Source organism: Capra hircus, chromosome 1, assembly GCF_001704415.2.
Source record: "Capra hircus breed San Clemente chromosome 1, ASM170441v1, whole genome shotgun sequence".
NCBI lineage: Eukaryota > Metazoa > Chordata > Mammalia > Artiodactyla > Bovidae > Capra > Capra hircus.
Window position 1 is genome coordinate 118,648,362 of NC_030808.1, and position 22,190 is coordinate 118,670,551.

Sequence of the window (22,190 nt, forward strand, 5' to 3'; positions counted from 1 at the left end):
AGTTTTAGATCCAGAGTCCAAAAACCACCTCACAACTTCCTCTTCCCAAAAAGATAATGAGAAACTTTAAAGTCAGAACATTTACTGCTAGTTACACAGGGATCTTCTATTCAAAACTTCTGTGTTATGTAAACAGTTTAATTCCAGGAACACTTTGAAGAGGACTAAAATGCCCCCAAGAAACTTAAAAGCATCTGTAGCACCTACCATAAAAAGTACAGAATGAGCCGAAAGCTTATTGTAGTTGGTCTACACAGAAATACATACATTCTAAGTGCCAGAGCTTAAGGAATAGCAGAAGGAGGACAAGGAAAGAAGGATATGAATTATGAGACTATTTGGTTATGGGGCGAGAAGGGGATGTGATTTATCTCAAAGATTCTCTGGTAAAGGAGACCTCCCTTGCTCTGTTCTAGACATATAATTTTTGTTAAGGTTGTCAGGTTTATATGACTTTATTTTCTTTAAAATGAAAATTAGGTGTGTTTTATATAAAACAATAGCAAAATATCTGATTGAAATCAGAAGTGATTTGGATAAATTATCTGAAATATCTTAAAAAAAGTTTCAGATAAGTTTCTCAGTAGTTTTGAGGGGATTACCTATTACCTTCTTTCAATTACATTAATGTAAGCATCTACAAGAGAAAGCACCCTTTAAAAATTTTTTTTATTTATTTATTTTTGGCTGCTCTGGGTCTTCAGTGCTGCACTGGCTTTTCTCTAGTTGCTGAAAGCAGGGGCTACTCTTTAGTGGAGGTGGGTGGGCTTCTCATTGCTGTGGCTTCTCTTGTTGCAGAGCACACACAAGCTCTAGGGCATGCAGCCCTCAGTAATTTCGGCTCCTTGGCTCTATAGCACAAGTTCAGAAGTTGTGGTGCACAGGGTTAGTTGCTCCTTGTCAAGCAGGATATTCCCGAACTAATGATCAAACCTGTGTCTCCTGAATTGCCATCAGGGAAGCCCAGAGAATGTGTCTTTTATGTAGAATAGAATTTGACTTTTAAATGATTTCATTGTTGTTAGTCACTCAGTTGTGTCTGATTCTTTGCGACCCCATGGACTGCAGCACGCCAGGCATTGCTGTCCATCACCATCTCCCCAAGTCTGCCCAAACTCATGTCCATTGAGTCAGTGATGCCATTCAACCATCTCATCCTCTGTCATCCCCTTCTCCTCCTGCCTTAAAGTGATTTCATATATTATATCAAATGCAAGGAAAGTTTATTTACTATATAGATTCAATCAGCAAAATTACTGAGCACCTAGACTGCCTTTTAGTTATTGCAGAATGTAAACTGTGAACAAGATAAAGTCCCTTTTTTGGTGGAACTTATCTAGGGAAAGGAGACAGGAAGTAATCAAGAAAACAAAGCAATTCCAGTTAGTTGTAAGTTCTGAAGATGACACAGCAGGATAATGTGATTGAGTTCAGTTCAGTTCAGTCACTCAGTAGTGTTGGACTCTTTGCAACCCCATGAATCGCAGCACACCAGGCCTCCCTGTCCATCACCAACTCCCGGAGTTCACTCAGACTCACGTCAATGGAGTCGGTGATGCCATCCAGCCATCTCATCCTCTGTCGTCCCCTTCTCCTCCTGCCCCCAATACCTCCCAGCATCAGAGTCTTTTCCAATGAGTCAACTCTTGGCATGAGGTGACCCAAGTACTGGAGTTTCAGCTTTAGCATCATTCCTTCCAAAGAACACCCAGGGCTGATCTCCTTTAGAATGGACTGGTTGGATCTCCTTGCAGTCCAAGGGACTCTAAAGAATCTTCTCCAACACCACAGTTCAAAAGCATCAATTCTTCGGTGCTCAGCTTTCTTCACAGTCCAACTCTCACATCCATACATAACTACTGGAAAAACCATAGCCTTGACTAGACAGACCTTTGTTGGCACACTAATGTCTCTGCTTTTCAATATGCTATCTAGGTTGGTCGTAACTTTTCTTGCAAGGAGTAAGTGTCTTTTAATTTCATTTAATTTCTGCAGTGATTTTAGAGCTCAAAAAAATAAAGTCTGACACTGTTTTCATTGTCTCCCCATCTATTTCCCATGAAGTGATAGGACCAGATGCCATGATCTTCATCTTCTGAATGTTGAGCTTTAAGCCAACTTTTTCACCCTCCACTTTCACTTTCATCAAGAGACTTTTTAGCTCCTCTTCACTTTCTGCCATAAGGGTGGTGTCATCTGCATATCTGAGGTTATTGATATTTCTCCCAGCAATCTTGATTCCAGTTTGTGTTTCCTCCAGCCCCGTGTTTCTCATAATGTACTCTGCATAGAAGTTAAATAAGCAGGGTGACGATATGCAGCCTTGACGTACTCCTTTTCCTATTTGGAACCAGTCTGTTGTTCCATGTCCATTTCTAACTGTTGCTTCCTGACCTGCATATAGGTTTCTCAAGAGGCAGGTCAGGTGGTCTGGTATTCCCATCTCTTTCAGAATTCTCCACAGTTTATTGTGATCCACACAGTTAAAGGCTTTGGCATAGTCAATAAGCACAAATAGATGTTTTTCTGGAACTCTCTTGCTTTTTCCATAATCCAGCGGATGTTGGCAATTTGATCTCTGGTTCCTCTGCCTTTTCTAAAACCAGCTTGAACATCAGGAAGTTCACGGTTCACGTATTGCTGAAGCCTGGCTTGGAGAATTTTGAGCATTACTTTATTAGCGTGTGATTGAGTAGGGACAAGCAAATCAAGTCCCCCTCTTTTGTAAATAACATTTTATTGAGAGAGAGCCATCCCCACTCATTTAAGTATTGTCTATGGTTGCGTTTCTCTTACTGTGGCAAAGTGAGGTAGACAAAGGTGAACATATTTACTCTATAGCCCTTTACAGAAAAAGTTTGCTGACTCCTGGGAGAGAGAGTAACTGAGCAATGAGTACTTTAGGTCAGAAAGTCAAGGAAGGCCTTTCTGAGGAGGTGGTTTTGAGCTGAGATCTGAAACATAAGAACCCAGCAGGGAAAGGTCTGTGGGTTCACACAAAGGAAAGAGGAATTTCAGAAGCCTGGAAGCCCGAACAATCTTGACAGTATGTATGCCATAAATGAAAAGAGGATCGATATTCCTAGAACATCAGGAGCCCAGGAAAATGTGGAATGAAATAAGATAAAAAAGAGAGAGGCAGGGCTAGATAATGTACTGTGGGAGAATTTGGATTTCATTTTAAGGCAAAGATAATTTATTGGAATATTTTTAGCAGGTGGATGATGGGATATAATTGATAGTATAAAAAGATCTCTCTGGCTCCTGAATGGAGAATGCAAGTAGGAGTAGGGTTAAACGAGGAAAACAGAAAATAGGAAGGAGTTCAGACCGACCATTGCAATATTACAGTTCAGCTGAGAGAACAGTGACTTAGACACAGTGATAATAATAAAGATGGAGAAAATTAGGCAAATTTGTGTTATATTGGAAGTAGATCTAATAGGAGGGATAAAATGTGTGGTGTAAGAGCAAGAGAAGAATCAACAAGTTTTTTCGGCATGCTCTTTACTGAAATGGGGGAGACCAGAAGAATAAGCATGTTGAGGAAGCGGAGAGGTGGAATTAAGAGTCCTTTTTCATGGAATTTGCTGGCTGACCACTGGTTAGGACTCTGTGCTTTCACTGCTGAGGGCCTGGATTCAATCCCTGGTTGGGGAGTTAAAATCCCACAAGCTGTGAGGCATAGCCAAAAAAAAGGAAGAAGTCCTATTTCAGGTTTGTAAATTTAAGATGTCCATTACATATGATTCTGGAGCTCAGAGAAGAAGTTGGGTTAGAGATACACGTTTGGGAGTGATCAGTATACAGATAGTTCTCAGGTAGCTCAGCAGTAAAGAACTCGCCTGCAATTCAGGAGACATAGGTTTGATCCCTGGGTCAGGAAGATCCCCTGGAGAAGGAAATGGCAACCCACTCCAGTATTCTTGCCTGGAAAACCTGGCAGGCTTAGTCTATGGGTCACAAAGAGTAGGACATGACTTAGCAACTGAGCACACATGCATATTCGTGACAAGGATTCTTAACTGAGAATAATTTTGCCCCCCAGGTGAAACAGATTTACCCGATTTACCACAGATTGGGACTTGAACCCATGTGGTTGTGCCCTGCCCCTCTCTTTCCTTCTTGTTACACAGGGACAACTTTGAAGCCAATATGAGGGAAAAAGCAAAGTGAAATGGCTTGAAAACTCTCTCATGTATGATTCAGCTTCAGAACAATCTCATAAAACATCATTTTAAGGATGTGACATTTTTAAAGACTTTGCCAAAGTATGACATGTTTTAGTTTTCTGCTCCCACCTGAAATTTTTTACCTCATTTTTATAAACTGTTCATTTTTCAAGTACTTTCTAAAATACCGGTAGTAAGAAAAACAGTTATGTGTCTTTAAGTTTAGTTCTGTAATGTGATGCCATATATCCACCCCCCACCCCCTTTGGGGGCATTTTTTAAAACTTTGGATTATTGTGTGACTTTTTATCTCTCTGTGTATATTTTCAATTATTAGATTTAATGTATGATCTAGGGGAAAACATTACACTGGTCTGGGAATCAGGAAATGAGGATTTAGACCATTGGTCTTTTGGGATAATAAATCCTCAGTGATGATGAAGAAAAATGTATATTTTTTTTGTGTTTGTTTTGGGACTTCCAACCACCTCAAGGATAGAAATCTGAAACAGCAATATGTGTAATGCTTTCCTTCCTCTTTGAAGGGGAATATTTTGTGACTAGGTAGCTATTTGTATATGATATAATCCTACTGCTGCTGCTGCTGCTAAGTCGCGTCAGTCGTGTCCGACTCTGTGGGACCCCGTAGACGGCAGCCCACCAGGCTCCCCCGTCCCTGGGATTCTCCAGGCAAGAACACTGGAGTAGGTTGCCATTTCCATCTCCAATGCATGAAAGTGAAAAGTGAAAGTGAAGTCGCTCAGTCGTGTCCGACTCTTTGCGACCCCATGGCCTGCAGCCTACCAGGCTCCTCCGTCCATGGGATTTCCCAGGCAAGATTACTGGAGTGGGGTGCCATTGCCTTCTCCATAATCCTGCTGGGATAACAGTATCCTAGCTATACAGTTGTATAATGATTTTTAGTCTGATGTGGACTTTTATTTTTTGGTTTGCATGGTGTTTAATGTGAGGGGTGAAAGAAGGGTGAGGTAGCACGGAAGTTATTAGCAAAAGAAAAGAAAGGATTATTTTTAGGCCCATCTTTCTTGGGTGTGGGGTTGGGTAGAGTGGGTAGGGAACCACAAGGGTTTTATCATGCAGATTGCCTGTTTCTCCGGAGGATTGAGAGGGCCAGGGTGACAGATTACTGGTGCTTGAGCAGAAATTTCCAGATTGGTTGATTAAGATTACATTCTGGGAGAGGTTAAAACTGCAGTTAAATCAGGTATTAAAACTAGGTTTGGTATCAGGTTTTTTTTAGCATGAGTGACACCATTTGGGGACTATGGTTTTCTTTTTCACAGACCAAAGAAATGCTTTCCTGAACCTGAGATGAGGATCCTGGGCAGGAGGCAAAGGCGGAGACAGATCACAGGGCAGGCCTAATGCTTTAGCCACTCTGGTCTTCCGGCACTTAGGAGCACAAACTGAGCCAAGGCCTAAAGGAGGAGGAAACAAAATTATCTCCTGGGAAAGGCCTCTGTAATCTGGAACACAACAGATTTCTCAGAGTGGGAGTTGAGAAAAGAGTGTCTCCCGGTTCTTGATGAAACTTTTCAGTCTGTTTCAAGGACTTGCACCTGGGAAAAATCACTGGCTTCTGGAAACAGTATTATTCTGTTATTTAGGAACAACTTGCTGACGAGCATCAGGAAATCACCCTCAATCAACTATACTCCTTGTTAAGTGCTAGAAGACTCATTAGATAATAACTCTATTACAACAATAATGGTAATAAGAATGGGCTTTTAAGAGCAATTATTGAGTGCTTACTTCTAGGTGGCTGCTGCTGCTGCTACTGCTAAGTTGCTTCAGTCGTGTCCCACTCTGTGCGACCCCACAGACGGAAGCCAACCAGGCTCCCTCGTCCCTGGGATTCTCCAGGCAAGAACACTGGAATGGGTTGCCATTTCCTTCTCCAATGCATGAAAGTGAACAGTGAAAAGTGAAAGTGAAAGTCAAGTCACTCAGTCGTGTCCGACTCTTAGCGACCCCATGGACTGCAGCCTACCAGGCTCCGCCATCCATGGGATTTTCCAGGCAAGAGTACTGGAGTGGGGTGCCATTGCCAGGCACTTGATATTCATTGCAGTATTTAATTAAAAAGAATTTTATTTGGCATTCATTTTACCTTACTTCCTCTACCCTATCAGTTCCTGTTGTACTCACATATCTGCCCCAAAATCTATAGGGGTCCCAAATAAGTGTAAAAAAATTTGGTGGTAAATAAGTTACAAAACACTATTTTCTATCATTTCCTCTGCCTTATTTGAAAAAATGGTTCAGAAATACTATTGTACAAATGTTGATTTCCTGATTTTGATAATTGTACTATGATTATGTATGTTGTAAAAGTAAATGGGGTAAGAGATATGAGGTAACTTTTTGTGCTAATTTCACAACTTTTCTATAAGTCTAAAATTGTTAAAATAGCAAGTTAAAATTTTTGATTTCTTTATAAGAATTTAGTTTATAACTTTTATTATTTTCTTATTAAAAAAGCAATACATATTCAATATAGAGAATAATTTATATGCATATAGGCAAAAAGAAGAAAATGTAAATCCCCTAATTCAACCAAGTAGAAGTATCTGCTAAAAATACCTAGATATAAATTCATTGAGATGTGTGCGTACATGGATGTATAGCATGTAGTAATTTCAATTACTGACTGTTCACAAAGACAAAACTATAAGTTTTTATTGAGCTTAATTTGTCTTACCCATCAGTTTGCCTAATGGAAGCTAATGATTTAGTCACTTCCAGGTACTTCAGTCATTTTAAGACTTTGTTGTTGCTTAGTCACTAAGTCATGTCTAACTCTTTTGTGACCCTGTGGACTGTAGCCTGCCAGGCTTCTTTGTCCATGGGATTTTCCAGGCAAGAATACTGAAGTGGGTTGCCATTTCCTTCTCCAGGGTATCTTCTCAACCCAGGGATAGAACACACGTCTCCTGCGTTGCAGGCAGATTCTTTACCTCTGAGCCACCAGGGAATCCTTAATACCAATTAAATTCAAGTTTCAAAATTCAGTTTTATTTCTTTTACCCTTTAGGGGACTTAATTTTGGGGCTTCATTCATTCGTCTTCTGTAGCCACTCACTGCTGGTATAAATTATCTCACCTCATCTTTAGGCACCAGTCTGCTGTTCTGCTTGCTAGAACCATGATCCTGGAGACTCATAAGAGACCCCTGTAGGATTTCCAGGACTGCCTTTGGGCCCCTTAGCTGAGCCACCTCATTAGCATTAGCAATTACTCCTTTACTGCCATGGCACATTTCGGGCCTCTGAGGCTCTCTCTAAGATCTGCAAAATCTTGAGGCTACTCTGGAAAACAAGGCAGAGTTTCCCTTTCTTATATTTTCAGGAACTTAGCTAAGCTGTTTTTCATCCCTCCTTCTGTGGTGCTTTGTGACCGCATGGACTGTAGCTTGCCAGGCCCATCTGTCCATGGAATTTTCCAAGCAAGAATACTGGCGGGACTTGCCATTTCCTCCTCCAGGGGATCTTCCCAACTCAGGGACTGAATCCGCTGTCTGGAATCTCCTGCATTGGCAGGCAGATTCTTTACCACTACACCACCTGGAAAGCCCTCTGTGGTGCTGGATCCTAAGAGCTACTCAGAGATTTGCTCTGTGAACTCTTCTACATCATTCCTGAAAATTCTGTTATACTGAATTTTTGTCTTTATCTTCTTTTGGATGAATGAATTGAAAAAACAAGTTTTTACACCATCACATATTCTTCTTTTGGTCACACTGCGTGGCATGCAGTGTGACCATGCACACTGCGTGGCAGGATCTTAGTTTCCATGCCTTCTGCATTAGAAGCACAGAGCCTTCACCACTGGAACACCAGGGAAGTCCCAGCATGGTATATTCTTCTGGAATCCATAAGTTAATGACATAAACTTAGAAGTTTTTGTATTGAAGCCAGGCTTTTGAAAAGTCAGACTCTTCTTTGCCAGGGGCTTCAAAATTCTATTTTGTTAAGAACCTGTGAAGGAACATTTTTAGCTTACTTTCTTGTTTGAGGTGTAGAGAAAACCCTTATTTCTGGCAATCTCTGAAAGGCTCTAATATGTATATTGCAAAGCCACATTATTTATGTTGTAGATGCTTCCCTGGTGGCTCAGACAATAAAGAATCCACCTGCAATGCGGGAGACCTGGGTTTGATCCCTAGGTTGGGAAGATCCCCTGGAGAAGGAAACGGCATTAAATGTTTTATGCAGGAGAATGGCAATTGTGAAAATTGGATTATGAACTAGTTATTAGAAGACACCAAGGATTGATTTATTAATTTTGTTGAGTGTGAGAATGGTCTTGTGGTTATGTATGCGAAGGTCATTATAGGGAGCGTGGGTTGGGAAGTGATAGGAGTGGGAAGTAGGGGACAGATTATAAAAAGTCACACATGCCATTCTTTGATTTCATGCCGATAGCATCAAACAGGGAAGTGACGTGTTTAATTTGCATAGAGGGGGAAAGGATGAGCAGGCATGTTTGTAACTAGGAGGCAGATGGTTAGAGGAATTTTTTATTCCTTCTCCTCCCTCAGCACCCACATCCAAATTTATTAGCAAACTTTCCTTGTCTTCATCACTTCTCCATTCTAAGGTTTTATCATCTCTTACCTAGACACAATCATTTCCTGATTAACCAATCTCTCCATTTCTGTTCTTTTCCCCTATAATCCATTCTCCACAGAGCTGCCAGAGTGAATTTTTTTAAGCCTAATTTAGATTGTCATTCTCCTGCATGAAATATTTAATGGCTATTACATTTAAAATAAAATATAAATTCTACCATAGACCTTAAATTTTTATAATATCTGGCTCGTTATCCTCTTTGTGACACTCTCCTCCTTACACATCAGTCCAACACACAAGCCATTGTACGGCTGCCATTCTATTTTTTAGCTACAAGTTCATTTTTCAGAAAATATCTTATGTGATAGTTATGAATTTATAAGTGTAGTAACATTTTAATCAAACTAGTACACATTGCACTTTTTAAACACTGAAATAATAATGATTAAGTGAAAGAGTGCTCAAGTTGAAGTTCAACTGTGAGATCTGAGATGTAAAATAGTGACAATATGGACAAAAATGTTGACTTTAGCAAATTTTTACTTCATTCAATCCATTCTTTAACCATGGTATGGTCACTGCTCACAGGTTTCAAGTATTGAGAGGATCAGGTTTACCTGTATTGTGACATTTGAAATTTTATCCTGCAATCTGATGAGCATAACCTCCTAATTAACTTTATACACAAAACATCTTCAATTTGGGCATTTTGGGGCATATTTTCCAAGAACTTAGATCTGGCACACCCCAAATTGAACTATACTGCCATTTGCCTCCTAAGACTTCTAGAAGAAAGTAAATAACGGAAATAATTTGAGGGACTTCCTTGGCCATCCAGTGTTAAGACTGTGCTTCCACTGCAGGAACACAGTTTGGATCCCTGGTGGGGGAAGTAAGATCCCACATGCCTTGTGTGCACGTGTGTGTGTGTGTGTGTGTGTGTGTGTGTGTGTGTGCATGCACAGTCATGCTCAGTCGTGTCCAGCTCTCTGCAACCCCATGGACTGTAGTCCTCCAGGCTCCTCTGTCCTTGGTATATCCCAGGCAAGAATACTGGAGTGGGTTGCCACGTCCTCGTCCAAGGGATCTTCCTGACACAGGGATTGAACCCACGTCCCCGAACTGCCAGGTGGATTCTTTACCACTGAGCTACCAGGGAAGCTCACATGCCCTGCATGTTCAGTAAAATGAAGTATTGAGTTGCTGCAAATTCTACTTCTCATTCTACACTGGGTTCATATTTACAGATTGTGATAGTTTAAGATAATGAACAAATGCCTCCTAAAAACCTGTTTCACTGACCACCTCTAATACTCTGCTGTGCATGCAAAGTCATTTCAGTCATGTCGGACTCTTTGCCACCCCATGGACTGAAGACCCCCCAGGCTCCTCTGTCCATGGGATTCTCCAGGCAAGAACACTGGAGTGGGTTGCCATATCCTTCTCCAAATCCTCTGCTGATGGAAGTGTAAAATGGACCATTCTTTGAAGGGTGAGGGTCAATACTAATCACTTTCTCAAATACCTTTCCTCTTTGATCCTGCACTTGTCTTGACATTTACACCTAATCCGAAGGGCAGGTCAGGCCAGCTTCTTAGCCTGGTGCTGCTGCTGCACCACTTAAAAGGCTGACAAGGCGCAGAGACCATTCTGGCCAGTACCTGGGCTGCACCGGCCCACTCGCCCACCTACTCAAAGCTGAATTCTACCGAGTCTCCTCAGACTCTCAAAAGCTGGCTATTGGGCACGCGGGAGCTCTTCCTACAGTTCCCTGAGGAAAATCAGCTTCTTCCCTTACTGCAGGGATAGTCACGTGCCTTCAAGGGAAGCCGGGACACTTCCAGCAGTCACCCACGAGCTTCTTTTGCTCTCATCGCGTTCTACGATTTTCCTCTAGTAGAAGTGAATTTTCCCTAAAAGGAAAAAAAAAAAAAAAATGCGATAGCGAAAGAGAAACGAAAACTCCATAAATCGAAATTGAAATTAAACTCTCTGAACCCGGTGTGTCTCATTGATTCATTCGTGGGGCTTAAAAAGCATATTTTGAGGGCAACTACCCGGATTCACCACAGAAAATGAAGTGAAGTATCTGGCTGGTAGGGTTCGTAAAGTGCGGAGCTTATTGACTGGAAGTCCCTACTACATGTCACGTTCAGTTCAGTTCAGTCGCTCAGTCGTGTCCGACTCTTTGCGACCCCATGAATTGCAGCACGCCAGGCCTCCCTGGCCTTCACCAACTCTCGGAGTTCACTCAAACTCACGTCCATCGAGTCAGTGATGCCATTAGATGAAGAGAAAATTAGGATGACGATGAGGTAAGGCCTGAAAAATGCGGCCGAGGCTTACGGCTTGAGGAAAACAGCGGAAAGGGGAGTTGTTGCCCTCTGTTTGAAGTGGGTAATCAGAGGAACCGCGGAAGCTTTGAACACCACAGTCGTGCTAACGGGGCCGCGTGGCCTTCCCGCGCCCTGTTTTGGGGGCGGGGAAGAACCCGGATGGAACCACCCCTGCAGCTGGGACCACCCCCCAGTCTTTGAATCGCTGCGCGGGGCGGAGTTACCCTCCCTCCTTTGCTTTGATTGGTTTGCCTCCGTAGGTCCCTCCTTGGGATTGGACTTTCCGGATGCCAGTCACAAAGCGTCGCTAGTCACTCAAATTGTTGCTGGAAGCAGACGGTACTGTAGACGTCTGACTAGATTTCGGGGCGTCTTACTCTCGTGGAGTGGGCTGTCGCTCCGGCGCTCGGAACTTGTTACCGGCTTTTCGGCCGCGAGGCCTGGAAGGAGGCTTATTTAGGCGGCTTGAGAACGATCCTGGGCGTCTGAGTGTTCCGCTCGTCACGCACTCAGCGCCATGTCCTGGATGTTCAAGAGGTGAAGGGGGCGGAGGGGGGTGGGGCGCCGGCGGTAACCGTCTAGAAGAGTCCTGAAATGAACCTGACCTTCCCAGCGTTTCCTTCTCCTTCGGGGTGCGAGCTGTGCAGCTGCTGTTCGTCCTGCTGGCGGCTCATATAGCCGCGGGAGAAATAAATGCAGAGGGGAGGATCCTCGGGCGAGTCTCCTGCTAGAGCCTTGGGGAAATATTTGTCAAGGGATTTGGGGAACCTGGGGCTCTAAGCTCACTCCTTACCCGGTGTCTCAACCTGTACTTTATTCCACGAAACACCTATCAGATACCCACTGTGCGCTGGGCATTGTGCTCGGCAGAAAGGGCTGGGTAAGACAGCTTCTCCCCAAGCACCTCGCAGTTGATGTGTATGCACAGACGTGCAAATATCTATCTGCAGAGGAGCCAAAAGCGGTGTGCGCGACGTTCGAGGAAAACGCAGGGGAAATAGCTTCTATCCGTTCCAGAAAAGTGGAAGCTTTCTGGAAGGCCCCAGCCAACTGCCTGTTACTTTTCATTGTCCGATTCGGTTTACATATTCGTTCCGGAAAGAGTTTTCCATCTAGGGATTGAGGTTACCCTTTAACCAACGGGAGTGGGAGGCTTGGGGTAAGCTTCCCATGATGGCACGGTTTAGATTCCTGAATAAAAGAAGGGTTCTCTTCGAAGGGAATAATTCAAGTAATGGATGCTGAATGTATTATTTGTAAAGCTGTAAGTGGCCTCGTAAAAAATGGTTCTATATTTTCGAGTTTCTTCTAGCTCAATATTGAAATTTTGGTGTAAAATTAATTACAGACACATTATTTTTCAGTTTAAGTAAGTGATTGTGACTAAGCAAGGTTTGTGAACCCTTATTGGTGTTTTCACTTTGAATACCTGTGGGTAGAGGACGCATTATTGAACAGGTAAGGTTTCTAGTAACCTCCCCCACTCACTCCAATCCTTGCTTTAGCCAGAGGAAGGAGATTCATCTCTATACAGCACTTCCCATGTTAGATTTATTTTGTTGAAATAAAGTGTGAGAAAGCAATTGGCCTTTAAATATGGTATGGCCTTTGAGGACTGTTTGGTTAAATATTGTATTTTTGTGCCTTTTTTTTTTTTAATAGAGATCCTGTTTGGAAGTACTTGCAGACTGTCCAGTATGGAGTCCATGGAAATTTTCCACGCCTCTCATATCCAACTTTCTTTCCTCGTTTTGAATTTCAAGATATTATTCCTCCAGATGACTTCCTAACAAGTGATGAAGAGTTAGATTCAGTTTTATTTGGAACTTTGAGAGGCCATGTCGTTGGACTACGCTATTACACAGGAGTAGTGAGTATAGCATTAGATATTAAGTTGATGTGATGTGATGTTATTAACCTAGAAAATAAGAATTAGGTGATATGTGCAGTAGATATTTAAATAATTGAAATATATCTGGGCAAGAGATAACAAATAGTTAATTATTAATGTTCTCTTACTTTTATATCAAGGTTACAGTATACAAAGCACTGTTTCCTGTGTAGTCTCATTTGATCACTACACTGTCTCTGTGGTAGATGGAACACCTATTATCCCATTTCAGGAACTGAAGAACTAAAGCTCAGGGAGGTTAAACGCTTTGCCCGAAAAGCACAGATACTGTTTGCAAAGTGACTTCTAAGTCAGTTAATTGCTTTCACTTCTCCTGTCCCTGAGCCCATTTCTATGCTTTTTTTTTAAGTTAGGAAGATGCTAGATAAGGGACTTGTCTTTTTTAGGTCCTTTTCTTTCTTCCTCTGTTTCTCTTTTTGTGTCTCTATTCTCTGCTTTGTGTGTGTGTGAGTGTGTGAGAGAGAACAGAGACAAAGACAGAAAAAGCAGTTGTCTTTGTTATGGTTGCCTAGTATGCCTCTGTGTTATCTGGATGGTACATCTCTAGTTTTTTTAATTTTGAAAAATTTCAGACATGCATAAAAGTAGAATAATACAGTAAACTTCCATATATCCATGATCCAGATTCAGTAGTTAACAATTTTTTTGCACATTTGCTTCATCACTTTTTTCCTTTGGTACTAAAAATTCCAACTGTATCACTTTACACATTTAAGTGTGTGTGTATCTCTAGAAAAGTCAGACATTTTCTTACATCATTGTTGTACTTAGCAAAATTAATAATAATTCCCTTTTATATCCTAGAGCTAGTATATGACCAGTTTTCTTAATTGGCTAAAATGTCTTTTATAATTAATTTTTTTGAATTAGGATCAAAACAAGTTAATAATAGTATCTTTGGTTATTATGTAAATCACCTCCCTACTCTTTGTTTTATGTCGTTGATTTATTGCATAAGCTGCTTATATTGTTCTGTGGAAATTTGATTTACCAGTTCTTTCGTTCTGCCATATTTTTCTTATGTTGAAGCTTCTCAAATCATTTTTTGGTTGTGTAAAGTATGTTTTGCAGGAGATTCCTTGGGGAAGAATTCCATTTGTCTAGTGTTTTGTCCTCTCATATTTTCTTTATAATATTAGAGCTTCTCAAGTCATTTTGTGGTTGTCTGAAATGTGTTGAAGTGTGTTGTCTAGGAGATTCCTTAAGAAGCAACAATATTTCCTGAGATTTTGTATATTTGTAATTGTGATACACTTCAAGGACAGTTTGGTTGAATATAAAATCCTTGACTTATTTTCTCTCCATGATATCTTTAAAAAATTTTTTTATTTATTTTTGCCTGTGAAGGGTCTTTGTTGCTGCATGGACTTTTCTCTAGTTGCAGAGAGTGGGGGCAACACTTTAGTTGTGATTTGCAAGTTTCTCATTGTGGTGGCTTCTCTTGTTGCAGAGCATGTGCCTTAGGATGCATGGGCTTCAATTGCTGGGGCAAGTGGGCTCAGCAGTTTTGGTTCCTGGGCTCTAGCACATAGGCTTAGCGGTTGTGGCAAATGGGCTTAGCTGCTGCATGGCATGTGGGATCCTCCTGGTGATATCAAGGATCAAACTTGTGTCTCTTGCATTGGAGGTGGACTCTTCACTACTGAGCCACCAGGGAAGCCCATGATATCTTGATGTTGTATAAGATATTGTTGGTGAAATGCCAATATAATCTCTCTCCTATATAAGTGAATTAGAAGTCCCGTAATTTTCATTAGGGAATGTCTTAGTGTTGATTGTTCTATAACTTTGTTTTCTTCTATTTCAGAAAACTTTAATTATAGGTTTCTTTTTTTTGGCTGCCCGGGATCTTCGTTGCTGTGCATGGACTTTATGTAGTTGTGCTACCTGAGCTTCTCGTTGCGGTGTCTTTTCTTGTTTCGGAGCGCAGTCTCTAGAGTGCAGTCTCAGTAGTTGTGGCTTACAGGCTTGCTGCTGCTGCTGCATCGCTTCACTCGTGTCCGACTATGGCAGCCCACCAGGCTCCCCTGTCCCTGGGATTCTCCAGGCAAGAAGGCATACAGGCTTAGTTGCCCCTCAATGAGTGGAATCTTCCCAGACCAGAAATCAAACTTGTGTTCCCTGTATTGGCAGATTCTTAACCACTGGACCGCTAGGGAAGTCCTAATTATAGTTTTAAATGGTTTTTGTTTCAAAGCTTGTTTTTTTCTTCAGAGTACTCCATTCTGCTCTTTCTGTATTAGATCTTCTGTGCATATACATATGCCAATTACTTCCTCTGAGATCATTTTTATCATGTTTTTTCACTTTTCTCTTTTCATCATTTATTTCCCTTACCGTGTTTTTTTTATTTTTTTTGACTGCACTGTGTGACAGGCAGAATCTTAGTTCCCCAACCAGGCTTTGAACTGGTGCTCCTTCAGTGGAAGCACAGAGTCATAACCATTGGACTACCAGGGAAGTCCTTATTCTTTAATTCTGAAGTAGTTTTTCTTTTCTGTTTTTTTCCTGAAGTCTATCAGTTCTCAGTTCATGTATCCCATCTGTTCTCCAGCTCTCATACTCATTTCAGGACTTTCCTATTTTAGATTTGTGAAATTTTTCCAAGCTAAATATTGTTTTTAAATTATTTTAAATTTAAACAACCATTAAATCATGGTTGTTTTTTATTATAGAACAATCACTATTTGTTGATCTTAGAATAATTTCTGTGGCACTGGTAAGCTATTAAAAATGTGATGGGCTGATCTGGGCTGACTAAAATTTATTATTGCTTAATTTTTTAATTTTATAAAGTGTGTATTATTTTATAAGTACTACACATTTATTATTTTTAAATGGCTAAAAGAAAAAGTAGTAAGTCTCCCTCAGTCCAGAACCACAACTTACTTTGTTATGTCTTCCACACTTTACTTTGAGAGCACATGCATATGAATTGCAATCTTATTATATATTAACAAAAATGAGGATCGTATTATATATGTTACCACCTTTTAAATTTTATTTTATTTTTTTATTATCACCTTTTTTAAAGTAAAATATTAGGAATAATGTCTTTTCAATACAAATATTTATTGTACCTTTTATTTTCTTGATGGACATTTTGGAGTTGATCACTGATAAAAATATTGAAATAAAAATTGAGGTATTTATCTTTGTATACTTTTTATTTATTATTTTCAACTTTTTTATGCTTTATTGAGATGTGATTTATATATATATTTTTAAATGCAAACATTGTAAATACATGATTCTGAGTTTTAACAAATATATATATACCTAATAATCATTACCCCATCAACATATAGATCATTTCCATTACTCCTGAAAGTTCCCTTCTATTCTGTTGTAGTCATTCATCCCTGCCTTTGCCCTAAGAACCATCAGTCTGATTTCTATAACTGTAAATAGTTTAGCCTGTTCTAGAACTTCATATAAATTGTTTTATTTTTTGTTTTTTTGATGTTCCCTGAGTCATGCGGGTCTTAGTTCCATGCCCAGGGATCAAACCTGTGACCCCTGCAGTGGAAGCATGGGGTCCTAACCACTAGACTGCCAGGGAATTCTCAAGAGCTTCATATGTATTGAATCATACAATATGTACTTTTTAAGTCTGGTTTCATTCAAACTCAGCATAATTAAGATACTTCTTGAGTCAGTTTTTGCAATTTATATTTTTATCGAAAAGCGTCCATTTATATTTTCAAATTTATTGCCACAAAATTTGCATAATAGTCATTTATACTTAAAAATATTTTGACTATGTTTATGGTTGTATTCCTGTTTTCATTGTTTGTGTTATGTATTTGTGTCTATTCTTGTTTTTTATTGATTAGCCTCAATAGAGATTTATCTGTTTCATCTTTTCATGTAATCTTTCTTGAATTTTTTTTTTAATGATTATCATCTTTCTTTGTTCATTGATTTATATATTCTGTTATCCTATTTTCCTGAGGTTCATTTTATTTTAGTTTTGGATTCTTGATTTGAATGCTTAATTTTAATCTTGATAATAAAAGCTTTTAATCTTTTAAATGTTCTTCAAAGTACTGCGTTGGCTGTATCTCCTAGGTTTTGTTATTTAATATCGGCATTATACATTTTTAACTTTTTAAAAATGTTTTTCATTTGCTTATGTTTATATTTTTTATTTCTTGACCCTTCAAAGCCTTTATAATAAAGTAGATTATTTCTTGTCTAAAAATACTGTTATAATTAGTCCTGATTCCTTTTGTTATCTTAATCTTGTTTTAATATATCCTTTTTTGTCTTGTGCTTGGATCATATTTTCTTTGTTTTTATAGTCTCCACATTTTGCCCTACTTTTTGGTTATTTATTTCCTGTAATTTGCGTTAATATGGTTTAAAGAAGATCATGCTTTAAGAGTGGCATGGGGAAGGTGGGCTGATAGAAAACAGAATTATGCCTCACAGAATATTTTGAAGGAGTAATATTTGTCTGATAATCTGGTTAGTCAGACTGTAGTCTCTTAAGTCAGTAGACAGATACTGGGAGATTTAAGCAGCTTTCCTGCATATTTTTCAGGCAATTTAAAAAATTGAGGTAATTCACATACCATAAAATTTATCATTTTTAAGTGTACAATTCAGTGGTTTTTAGATATTCACAAGATTGTACAATGATTCCCACTGTCTGATTCCAGAATATTTTCATCATTCCAAAAAACCTTATACTATTACTTTTATAGTATACTATTACTATTATAAGTAATCACCCTTATTTCTCTCTTCTCTTAGCCCATGGCATCCATTAATTTATGTTCTGTTTCTGTGGATTTACTTACTTTAGACATTTCATATAAAAAGAATCATACAATACATAACCCTTGGGTCTGGCCTCCATTACTGTCTTCTTTTGTGTTAAATATATAATAGTTTCCTTCTTGTTTCTTTTGTTCTATATTTTGAGTTGTTTTCTACTACTAAGAAACTACTACTAACTACTAATGCCTATGGGAATTGCAGTTATCTTAATTCATAAGTTTGGATTTGTGCCAAGTTACTTTTAATTGTTTATAAAAACTTTGCTTTAAAATAGTTCCATTGTCTTCTTCCCCACTCTTCTGTGCTGTTATCATACGAATTAAATCTTTATATACATTGTAAATTCATCAATACAGGTTTAAAATGATTGTTATATGTCGTTTTAAATTAGTGAGGAGAAAAAAGTTACAACCAGAAATTTCACACTGTCTTTTACATTTACCTGTATTTACATTTACCTTTGCTTGTACTTTTAATTTCTTCATATATTCACAAATGTTACTGTCTAGTGGCTTTGATTTCAGCCTGAAGGTCTTAATATTTCTTGTGGAGCAGTCGGCAAGTGATAGATTCTCTCAGTTTTTGTTTGTCTGGGAAGTCTTAATTTCTTCTTCATTTTTGAAGGATAATTTTGCCAGATAAAGAATTCTTGGTTGAATTTTTTCCTTTTAGCACTTTGAGAAGTTATCCCACTGTATTCTGGGCTCCATGGTTTCTGGTGAGAAATCGGTTGTTAATCTTCTTGAGGAGCCCCTGTATGTGATGAGGTGCTTCTTTCTGTTGTTTTCAGTGTTCTTTCCACAGTTTGATTATGATGTGTCTGGGTTTGAAGTCTAAGTGTTTTTTACTTGGAATTTGTTCAGTTTCTTGAATATGTAGATTAATGTTTTTCTCATCAAATTTGGGAAGTTTTTGGCTTTGACTTTTTCACATGTATTCTCTACCATTTTTTCTTCCCTCCTTCTGAGACTCTGTGTGTGTTGGTATGCTGCTGTTGTCCCATAGGATCTGTTCATATTTCTTCATTCTTCTTTTTTTTCTGTTCCTCTGACTTTTCCTCAGACATAGTCTCAGTTGACCTAGCATCAGCTTCATTGATTCTTTCTTCTGCCTGCTCATATCTGCTGTTTGGTCCTCTCTAGTGAATTTTAAACTTTAGGTAACTATGTACTTTTTTGACTCCAGATTTCTGTATGTCAAGACATAGTTCTCATGCTTTTCTTTAGTTCTTTAGAAATGGTTTGCTTTAGGTCTTTGAACATATTTAAATTAAAACTTTAAGTTTTTTCTAGTTGTTATCTGTGCTCCCTGAGGGATAGGTAATTGATAGCATTTTTCCTATGTGTGGATATACTTTCTCATTTCTTTGCATGTCTCATGTTTTTTTTGTTGTTGAAAACTAGACACTTTGCATAATGTGACAACTCTAAATCATCCTGCAGTCCCATTCCTGGGCATATATCTGAGGAAAACTATAATTTGAAAAGATTTGTGCAGCCTAATGTTCATTGCAGCAGTATTTTCAATAGCCAGGACATGGAAGCAACCTAAATGTCAATCAGCAGATGGATGGATAAAGAAAATATAGTATATCTGTACAATGAAATATTATGCAGCCATAAGAAAGAATGAAATAATGCCATTTGCAGCAACATGGATGGACCTAAAGATTATCATACTAAGTGAAGTAAACCTGACAGAGATAGACAAGTATTATATGACATCACTTATACATGGAATCTAAAAAAAAGATAAAAATGAACTTATTTATGAAACAGAAATAGGTCCAAAGACATAGTTACCAAAAGGGAAGTGGGGGAGAGATAAATTAGGAGTTTGGGATTAAATGTACACACTACTGTAGAACCAATAAGCATCAGGGACCTGTACACGATATTTTGTAATGACTTTTAAGTGAAAAGAATATGAAAAATAATACAGATTTTATACATATAAATATGTGTGTATATATATATATACACATATATATGTATAACTAAATCACTGTTGTACACGTGAAACTAGCACAGCAGTGTAAATCAACTATACTTCAATTAAAAGAATAATCTACGTGAGATAAAGAATGTGAATAACAACAACAACAAAATAATGTGGAAACTCTCAAAATCATATTCTTCCTTCTCCCCATAGTTACTGGTTGTTATTGATTTTAGTAATTATTGTTTGTTTAGTAACTTTTCTAAATTAACCTTGTAAAAGTTTTTGCTGTCTATGGCGACTGATAGCTGTATTTCGTTAGCTTCAGTTCAGTTCGGTTCAATCGCTCAGTTGTGTCCGACTCTTTGCGACCCCATGAATTGCAGCACGCCAGGCCTCCGTGTCCATCACCAACTCCCGGAGTTCACTCAGACCCTGTCCATCACCAACTCCCGGAGTTCACTCAGACTCACGTCCATCGAGTCAGTGATGCCGTCCAGTCATCTCATCCTCTGTCATCCCCTTCTCCTCCTGCCCCCCCAATCCCTCCCAGCATCAGAGTCTTTTCCAGTGAGTCAACTCTTCTCATGAGGTGGCCAAACTAGTGGTCAGCTAATGATTGAACTAGAACCAGTAAATTTCCCAGTCTTTACTGAGAGGACCTGTGTGCATTTGGGGCACTCCTTCAACACTCAGACTGACAGTCGACAACTGTGACTTAGCCTTTATTCTGCCTGTTCAGATCTTCAAGTTTAGCCAGAGGTAAGAGTTTAGGGCCTCTCAGGTCTTTGTTGAACATGTGCACAATGCTGGGCATGCAAATAGCCATGTGCTTGCTTTTGCCCTTCTAGATTCCCAGGAATATGCTGGAGCTTTTCAAAGCCCCTATGGATATCTTATTTTCCGCTTTTTCCTTTTAAACTCTTTGGTTATTGTTTTGTTTGCCTCAGCTATTGGTCATTGCTTGTAAATTTTTAAAAAAATATTTTTATTTATTTACTTGGCTGTACTAGTTTTTAGTTGTGGCATGTTGGATGTAGTTCCCTAACGAGGGATTGAACTTGGGCCCCTGTGTTGGGAATGTGGAGTCTTGACCACTGGACCACCAGGGAGGTCCCTGTAAAATTGTGTTTTATAAACACCCACTGAAGGGAGAAGGTTTTATGTACTGGGTTAGTTCAGAGGTCAAGCAGAAACAGCTTTGTAAGTGGGAATCTTCTAGGGAACCACCATACCAGTCAAATGACAATTCTATAGAAATGAATCTTTGGAAGATTCTACTTCAGTATGCTTACTCTGGTAACTACCAGGCTGTACTGAAAATTCCAGCAGGTTGTTCTATTGCAAAAGGCTATCATGAACTGAGAGCTGGAGATGAGACTAGGGCATTGATACTCAGCTGTTTTCTTGAATTAAGACTCCCCAGGTTTCTGTGACACTTAGGTTAGTTTCCAGAGTTCTGAAAAAGTTGATTCAGTTTTTGCCAGGTTTTTTATTGCTTTTATGGAAGAGACAATTTTTGGAAATCTTTACTCTTTCATTTTCAATTAGAAAATTGGCAGTTTTTAATTAAGTGGAATCAGATAATGGCAGGAGTTGAAGGCTGGATGTGTTTTCTTGATCCACTTCCATTCTGACTTAAAATTAATACCTTTTTCCCCTTTCAGATTCTGGAGAACTTAGGCTTAGGAACCAGCCTGCCTGGATTCAAATACTAAGCTCTGCTACTTATTAACTTTATGACCTTGGACAAGTTACTTAACTTTCCTGTGCTTTAGTGTCTTCATCTGCAAAATGGAGATAATGATAAGACCTACCAGTAGGGTTCTGACAGTTTTGAAAGTCAGTCTGTATAAGGTACTTAGAACAATGTTTGGTATGTAATAAGCATTCAGGAGATTATCTGTTTTTGAAGTTATGTTGGGAATTTTATATAATGTGTATCTGTTAGTTTTGATTATACCTTTTATATATCAAGGATTTTTTTAACTTTCCAATTAATGTAAATTAGGAAAATACTGCAAAAGAATTATTTTAAAATATATTCTCTAATATTTCTATAGAAATATGAGTCTAAGAAAATGTACATTTCTTATGTGTGGTGTTATTCAGCAAGCATTAAAAAAATGAATGGAAATCCCAGATAAAGTACAGTGAAATCTATCATATATTTATTATTTATAACATATCTGTTTATTTTTATTAGGTTAATAATAATGAAATGGTTGCATTACAACGAGAGCCGAATAACCCCTATGATAAGAATGCAATTAAAGTAAACAATGTGAATGGAAATCAGGTTGGTCATATAAAGAAAGATCTTGCAGCTGCCTTGGCCTATATCATGGACAACAAATTGGCACAAATTGAAGGGTAATGCACTTTTGGAGTTTAGTTTTAATAATTGTGAATTGTGATGATCTTGAATTTAAGGATATGTATAGTTGCTCTGACA

At 38.9% G+C, this 22,190-nt stretch overlaps 1 protein-coding gene across 3 annotated transcripts in view; it reads left to right on the forward strand.

Moving 5' to 3' along the window:
- The window catches only part of HLTF (helicase like transcription factor), a 59,753-nt gene continuing 48,975 nt past the window's right edge, over positions 11,413-22,190 (forward strand). For all 3 annotated transcript variants that reach the window (XR_001918158.1, XM_013965843.2, XM_013965848.2), the window contains exons 1-3: positions 11,413-11,637; positions 12,763-12,970; positions 21,942-22,108. Coding sequence is in view for 2 of the 3 variants with exons in the window: in XM_013965843.2 (XP_013821297.2) it covers positions 11,618-11,637; positions 12,763-12,970; positions 21,942-22,108 (395 nt within the window). In the remaining variant the exon portion in view is untranslated. The remainder of the gene's footprint in view (positions 11,638-12,762; positions 12,971-21,941; positions 22,109-22,190) is intronic.